General features: G+C 40.1%; 1 protein-coding gene, 1 long non-coding RNA gene and 1 other non-coding gene across 3 annotated transcripts in view; all 3 read left to right on the top strand.

Moving 5' to 3' along the window:
- Window positions 1-6,285, top strand: part of LOC140930374 (DNA-directed RNA polymerase I subunit RPA2-like) — a 30,247-nt gene extending 23,962 nt beyond the window's left edge. The window contains exons 33-36 of the mRNA XM_073380056.1: window positions 504-631; window positions 1,094-1,141; window positions 2,147-2,263; window positions 5,137-6,285. Coding sequence (XP_073236157.1) covers window positions 504-631; window positions 1,094-1,141; window positions 2,147-2,263; window positions 5,137-5,370 — 527 coding nt within the window. The 3' untranslated portion in view covers window positions 5,371-6,285. The remainder of the gene's footprint in view (window positions 1-503; window positions 632-1,093; window positions 1,142-2,146; window positions 2,264-5,136) is intronic.
- LOC140932500 (small nucleolar RNA SNORD10) lies at window positions 1,386-1,529 on the top strand. Its single transcript, XR_012164965.1, has one exon. It is a non-coding gene; the product is annotated as a small nucleolar RNA SNORD10 (small nucleolar RNA).
- Window positions 6,286-7,496: 1,211 nt separating the features above from the next.
- The window catches only part of LOC140930375 (uncharacterized), a 6,913-nt gene continuing 6,348 nt past the window's right edge, over window positions 7,497-8,061 (top strand). The window contains exon 1 of the long non-coding RNA XR_012164848.1: window positions 7,497-7,656. This is a non-coding gene — a long non-coding RNA (uncharacterized lncRNA). The remainder of the gene's footprint in view (window positions 7,657-8,061) is intronic.

An 8,061-nucleotide genomic window follows, 5' to 3' on the forward strand; every position in this document is an offset into this window, starting at 1 on the left:
CAGGCATAGTGTACGACAGGAAGAAACATATAAACGAAAGCCAAGAGAACAACAAAACATTCACACACGTCTATTCATCTTGGTCAGCTCACGTGACTACGCGACTCCTTTTTTTTTTTAATTGATGAGGATCATTTGGAGAAATCCATCGACACTGCTGAAAAGAGCGCCTTAATGTTAGTATACTTGCCAAGTTTGAAAGTGATTCGTCTGAAGCGAGCGTAGATATAGCTCTCCGAAGTTGAGGAATTTTGCAGTTGCTTCCCTCTACCATACAAACGTCTGTAAAATGTTGCGACTTTCCAGTGGTATATCTTCGTTACTTTGCAACAAGTGTCTCTCAAACTTGGCATATTTACTATTTTAGGCTCTCTTTTCAGGCGGTGTCGACGAATTTTCACCAACTGATCCATGTAAAAAGTTGAAAAACCGTGGAAGGGTCTTTTAAGTGCTGGCCCCGTTTTTCGCGTGAAAAAGATGGAGTTTTCTCTTTCTTTTTCTAGCTGGTTACAACTTCTATGGCACAGAAAGGATGTACAGTGGGACAGATGGCAGAGAGTTTGAGGCAGACATCTTTTTCGGAATTGTTTATTATCAAAGGTTGAGGCACATGGTGGCCGATAAGTATCAGGTACCCACCCCTCCCCTCCTTTCGTCTGTTGTCCTCTCCCATTCTTGTTTGAGTTTTGCACCATGCCATAGATGATGACGTCATGTTTTGCGTGTTATTTGTCTGGCTCGTAAGTTTGAGTTACGTAATGTACAGTGCATGCTGCCATTTCTGGCGTTTTTCGGTACTGATAAATTCGTATGGCTTTCAAATCAAATAATCTACTTTGTACTTTTCTTTCTATTTAACAAATCGACCAAAATTTTCCATGGTGTACACTCTTATAGACCATAGAAATGACGTCATAAAATGTTTAAAACACAAGTGTTTCACTGTAAAGTTTTGAACATTTTATGGCGTCATTTCTATGGTCTATAAGAGAGTAGACCGTGGAAAATTGTGGTCGATTTGTTTTTTACAAGTCAAAAGTATGGTTGACAATGTGCGACGCTCCAAGTTGTCTTTTTATTTTGGTCCATTTAGGTTCGAACAACAGGTCCAATAGACATTTTGACTCACCAGCCAGTACAGGTAACGGAAAAAATGTTCATTATTATCATTAGTTATTATCATCACCACCACCACCACCATTGTTAATTACTATTTAGTTTTATTTAAGTATGTGTTTTTGCATCATTGGATTTTGGTGGAAGTATTGTCGTTATGGTTGTCTTTCAATTTCTGTTCGTTTTCATTTAGTTCCGCATCTGGAAAACCAAGTAGTAGCAAAATAAAATATCAAACAGTTACTTCTCCTCTTGTCACACAACCCACCAGTACGTGATGACATCACTTTATGCGTGTCATCTGAGTGGCTAAGGGCAGTGTGTCACGTGATATTAGCCAGTGTTTTATTGGTTCTTATCGTGGGACACACTGTGCTCATTGGTCAGTATGATAACACCAACAGTCTGATACTGGGCATTCTATAATATAACTGAGCATAAGATACATAATTATTAGTGTTGTAGTCAGTGTAATAAGTTCGCTCTACTCCGCCTTTCCCAACAAAAAATACCGCAAAAAAAAAAACAAGAAAAACAAGAAAAAACCTGTCCGTTACCTCAAGTGAAAAACCGCGAGAGAAAATGTCTTTATAAGCCAGCTCAAGATAACGTTTACTTTCGAATCCCTTTCTTGTCAATAAAGAAGGAAACTGTCTGTAGAAGAAAAGTTTTTTCACCAACACTCAGGGTCTCTAAAAAACAAGGGAGAAAGTGCTGCCTTTGTGATGACATCTCTAAACGATTTGACTTTCTAGTCTAGGATCAGGACGATAAACCGTAGGCCCCATCTCACAAGGCTTGCACATATAATAAATTCTGTGGGATGTTAAAGAACCCACACACTGTTCGCAAAAAATAGGGGACGTAGTCCCCGATGTGGTGGTCTATCTCCAATTCACACTCACATGGGGGACATCATTACTCATCCCTTCATTACTTGTAAACTGTACCATAAGCAGTCTGGCAAAAGTCCCTCGAACAGCCATGAGGGGAGTGGATAATAAGATATCCACAATTTACTTTGTGTCAGGGTCGTAAAAGACAAGGTGGCATTCGTTTCGGTGAAATGGAGAGGGACGCTCTGCTGGCACATGGAACATCTTTTCTCTTGCAAGATCGTCTCATGAACTGCTCGGACAGAACAGTGGTAAGAAACTTTGGTACAAACAGTAGAGAGTTTAATCTTCACGTATACGGCAAACGGCACTAACGTCAGATTCAAGATGAGAATTTCTCAAAATAGAAAATGAGCATATGAAAACAGCTCCAAACAATTCTTATGGATAAAAAATTACGTGGAACTTCCAATTTATGTGTAGGAATAATGAACAGTAAACGACAACTAACGAGGAAACTTGGTCACGTGGTACAAATTTGCGTTTGCCGTTTCTCGTAAGCGTGATGCTTAATCTTTCTCTTATTTTAGCCAGTGACCACCATCAATTTTCTCCTAACAATATCCATACATCATCAAGAGAACAGTTTACGAGAACTGATAAAATGATAACCAAGGGGAAAATAAGCTATGATTTTTTTTATCAAATTCTCTCATTATAGGAAATATTTGACTAGTCTGGGCTTTATATGTGGATATTAGAGAGCTTAAGGTGACTCGACCCAGTTTTTTGGGGGGGGTACCATCCTACTTTGAAGCTCTCTGGTATCCCCACCTTTACTTTTATCGTAAGTCTAACACATAGAATGGATAACATATAGATCAATCTACAATATAACATAAAATTTTTGGCGATCGGAGTAAATGTCACGTGGTTATAATGCCACGCCCCTTTGAGGTCTGAGTCGAAAATCTGCTGTTGCCGCCATTTTTTCGTGAAAATCTCTCGGCTACACATAGTGCGCATTAGTGCCTTGCGCTGAACAGAGTTTCACCAAAATCACAAAGACCCATTTCGAGAAATTCAGCGGTTTCCAAATTTAGATCATAATTTATGCGAAAATGATAAGCAAACTTTACACGGATTATATCTAATAAACTATGAGATTCATCTCTTTATTTTGGGGATCGTTATAACAGATGGGTCCTTGCAAGTCAACAAAACGCTTTAGGGCCTTGTAAATGCGCGCGATTTCGAGCAAAGCAAACATATAGAAATTATAGTTTTCGCTATTTGTTGACGTTTGTCAGTGTTTAAGAGTCCTTCTCACCAAAAAAGCATTTTCTTAAAAATTCGTAGTTTTTTTTCCTTCAAATTTTTTCAGGGCCACAATTGATTAACTAACTACCAGGACTCTGAATTTCATAGTCATTGAAAAACTGTGACATTATCTTCTATAAGCCCAAACTTGAGTAAACATTGAAGATTTTTAGTGTTTTGGCTGAGTTTGTGCTTTGGGAGTTGTCTATTGTTTCTAGTCTGTCATTATACAGCATTCTTGTTCAGCACGCGTGCAATGACCACGCTTGGCTGACTTCCGAATGCTCACCGAGATATTCCTGTCACGAGTTGGTTTAATTATTGGCTTGCATTAAACCTATGAAAAAATGATATTTTTTTAATAGTAAGTAGATTTAGTGTGTAGCACTTTTTGATTTTTTTGCAAAGGCACAAGAAGCACGAGAATTGATGAAAAATTGTGAGCTAAACCTCTATGTATCACGCGATGGCCTGTCTCACTGTACCAAAATTATTATATCTCGGTGAGCATTCGGAAGTCAGCCAAGCGCGGTCATTGCATGCGTGCTGAACAAGAATGCTGTATCATGACAGACTAGAAACAATAGACAATTCCCAAAGCACAAACTCAGCCAAAACGCTAAAAATCTTCAATGTTTACTCAAGTTTGGGCTTATAGAAGATAATGTCACAGTTTTTCAATGACCATGAAATTCAGAGTCCTGGTAGTTAGTTAATCAATTGTGGCCCTGCAAAAATTTGAAGGAAAAAAAACTACGAATTTTTAAGAAAATGCTTTTTTGGTGAGAAGGACTCTTAAACGCTGACAAACGTCAACAAATAGCGAAAACTATAATTTCTATATGTTTGCTTTGCTCGAAATCGCGCGCATTTACAAGGCCCTAAAGCGGTTTGCTGACTTGCAAGGACCCATTGTTATAATGATGCCCAAAATAAAGAGATGAATCTCATAGTTTGTTAGATATAATCCGTGTAAAGTTTGCTTATCATTTTCGCATAAATTATGACCTAAATTTGGAAACCGCTGAATTTCTCGAATTGGGTCTTTGCGATTTTGGTGAAACTCTGTTCAGCGCAAGGCACTAATGCGCACTATGTGTAGCCGAGAGATTTTCACGAAAAAATGGCGGCAACAGCAGATTTTCGACTCAGACCTCAAAGGGGCGTGGCATTATAACCACGTGACATTTACTCCGATCGCCAAAAATTTTATGTTATATTGTAGATTGATCTATATGTTATCCATTCTATGTGTTAGACTTACGATAAAAGTAAAGGTGGGGATACCAGAGAGCTTCAAAGTAGGATGGTACCCCCCCAAAAAAACTGGGTCGAGTCACCTTAAGCAACAGCGTTTTTGAGCGACGGACGTCAACCGGAAGTGGACTTTTTGCATCATTGGGCAGTGGATTGGTTCAAAGTCTCGGGCAAATCGTTTTTATAAGAGAAAAGAAACTTAGCAATACAAATTTGTTAGAGTCAAGGCATATAAAAGAGAAGAAGGCCTCACTTCCGGTTGACGTACGTCGCTCAAAAACGTCTTTGCTTAAGCTCCCTTATTTGGGCTTAGCGAACCCGTGCTTTCGCGAGTGCGCACTATTCCGCTGGTTCCGAAGATTTCCGAAATTCACCAGCGAAACACAGTGACCGGGGAAAATACGAATATAAAAAACGGCAGTATTCCAGTCTAAGTGTATCGCACTTTAAACTTTTATTACAAGAAAACTTACAAAGATGGATCATGAAGAGCTCTGTCTTCTTAAAGATTGCCTAAGGGCTGGTATACAAGGTAGTCGCTTAGGGCACAATTTTCAAATTACTCGACAATGTTCATATATCTTTAACCTTCTATCCCCTCCCCCAGGGTCAGGTGTGCACAAAGTGCGGAAGCATACTCTCCCCTCTCCTGGACAAACCCGCCGTGGAAGTGGCAGCTGCGGCTGCGCACAAAGAGCGCAAGTGGACTTGTAAAGTTTGTGAAAGCACGGAACATATTCAGCTGTTAGCATTCCCTTACGTGTTTCGCTATCTTGTGGCTGAACTCGCCGCGATGAACATCAAGGTCGCGTTGGACGTGAAGCGAGTTGGAAGTGAGTGAATTGTACGTGTAAAGAGAAAGCCGCGTGGAAAAAGGCTCACTCCAGTGCGGGGGGCTGTTACCCCGGTGATCAGGAATACGTCATTGTGTAAACCTCATAAAGTGTCTCATGGGGTTATGAGCTACAGAACAAAATACAACCCGTTGAGGATCAAGCTGAACGTCAAAGTCGCTTTGGATGTGGAGCGAGTTGGAAGTGAGTGGTTTTAAATTTACAAGAGGATACAAGGAAAATGGTACACTCCAAATGGGCGAGTCTGTTACCTTAGTGACAAGGAATATATATGACATTGTGTAACCTCAAAAAGTGTCTTAAGGGTTTGAGATATGGGATCTTATAGTACCCGTTGAAGAACAAGACGTGTAAAGAGTCGGATTTGAAGGGATTATTTCCAGGAAAATGATGACGCGCTTTAAGGTGTGCTTTAAGAAAAAGTTTGCTTAACATTCATACTTTGGGCGATAAGGGGTGAAGGTGAGAATAAGTTTAATGTCGACATGAATATGAAAACTTTGACCATGAAAACGTAAAAGCGAGATTATCAGTTACTTGTTCCAGGATTCGTACAGGTCATGGAAAACCTGGAAAGTCATGGAATTTAAGAATGTCATTTTCAAGGCCTGGAAATTCATGTAATTTCATTGTCGGTCCTTGAAAGTCATGGAAAATTAAAGTTTTGTTTGGTAGATGGAAAGTCATGGAACATGATTTGAAGAAGTCTGTGTTCGGCAACTCCAGGGTGTGGCTTTGACACCTTGCGGATCATGGAACATTTCAGCATGACAACCAGGGATGTGGACGTGAAAAGCTACATTAGCAATAAGAGTAATTGAAATGCTGAGGAAATCCTAGGTGGGGCATCAAACTAAGAGAGTAAATTTTTTGAGTTAAATGTTCACGTCAGACGCAAGCTTTTTGGTGGAGGCGTCACCATTTATGCAGATGTCGCCACGGGATGACGTCAAGTTTCCGTTGAGTGCTAGCCCAAAATATATTTTATGAACTGAATGAAGGGAGTGATATCCTTTGTAGCTTGCTCGAGATTTTTTTCACCTCCTTAAAATGATCGCCCAATGCTTTCAAAATGTAAGTGCATTGGAAACAGCCACCACGTTTTACTGACTAGAAGTGCCATGAGTTCATAGAGGATAAAAGTCATTCAACTCACACGAGATTGACAACAGTATGCCAGAATCAAAGATTTTAATCACGTTAGTTTATAGAAAAAGGCAACATACAAGGTTAAAACAGTAGTTCGTCACACGACTTCCACATTTAGCCAGTGTGAAGAAGTGTCTTCAAATTTTGCTCTGTTCTTTCACGCGAGTCACCCCAGTCATCTCTCAGTCAATTGTGGCTGATAATCTCATGGACTGGGGTGAGTCAGTTCAGTCACAACGGAACGGTTTAATAGTTTGTTGTCTATCAAGCAACGTAAGAAATAAACTCTACAACATAATCAACATGTTACCATAAAGTATTTTAGAGGAACAACGAAAGCGTAAAGAGTTAACGCACTACTCTGATGATTAAAATTAACGATATATATATATATATATCTGTCTGATTTTGGAAAAAGGTACCCTACAACAGAAGAGGGTCTGTAACAAATGTGTGTCTTTTCTGTGGTTTCAATATTGACTTAACTTCTAAATTACCAAAAAGGCCTTAGAGTGGCCAAGCTTCTTTCAAGTATGGTAGAAATTGGCTAATGAGCCACACCCCTTCTCCCCCTATTCCCCTCACCCCTGCATCCGAGGCCCTTGTCCTAACAGCTTATATGGGCCGGAGCAGAAAAACAATAAACTAACAGCGTGCAATGACTTCAATGCTTGCGTGCATGACCACTACTGTATAACGGAACGTTAGATAGCTACTCTAGCCAATAGTTGGGACTCTGAGAAAGGTGCCCTTTCCTAAAATCAGACAGAAAATTAATATGTGGTAATTTCCCAAATGACTTTCTCCACTGGCCAGCTATCTGCTGCAGTAAGTATTCAAGCGGTACACAAATCATTACTTATCCAGTTACAGTGAATAATATGTGGTAATTTCCTAATGACAAGGTAACAAATCTCGGATTACGCCGTTTTACGCTATTTAGAAAAAGACGGACAATTATTTTGCGCGCCCTTCAATAGAGAGGGCCTGGGCTCCACCAGAGTCGACGCAGTAAGAGACAAAACTGCGGAATCCAACTTCGCTTGAATTGGAAATATCATCAGTCGCCTCCATACGAATTTGACAAAAGAAAAGCTTAGGAGAAACATGTCCTCTACGGCGGGGTAAGTTACCATGATAACTGAGTTAGCGGGTGGCTGATCGAATTGGTCCGCGTGTGAGGATAGCCGCCGCCATTTTAGCTGCACGATTCGTGTCTCGTTTTCCTTGATTTGGCGGCGGGGGGGGGGAAGAATTTCTGGGTCAAAATAAGCACCTTTGGGTCTTGAGTTTGTCTTGGTGGGTGCGTAGTTGATTTTAGCTAAGATCTCGTCAGTAATCCAAGGTGTGGTGGATAATTTCTTCTCCTTCTTCGGACATTGACAAGTGAATTCAACTCATCAGAAACAACGACAACAACAACAGCTTTATTTCAGTATTCCCACGTGAGTGCATGGTATTACCTACATTATTCGTTACAAATCTGAAATCAAAACAAAGGCTATGATATGAAAGAACAAGTTTTTGTC

This window comes from Porites lutea, chromosome 3, assembly GCF_958299795.1.
Source record: "Porites lutea chromosome 3, jaPorLute2.1, whole genome shotgun sequence".
NCBI lineage: Eukaryota > Metazoa > Cnidaria > Anthozoa > Scleractinia > Poritidae > Porites > Porites lutea.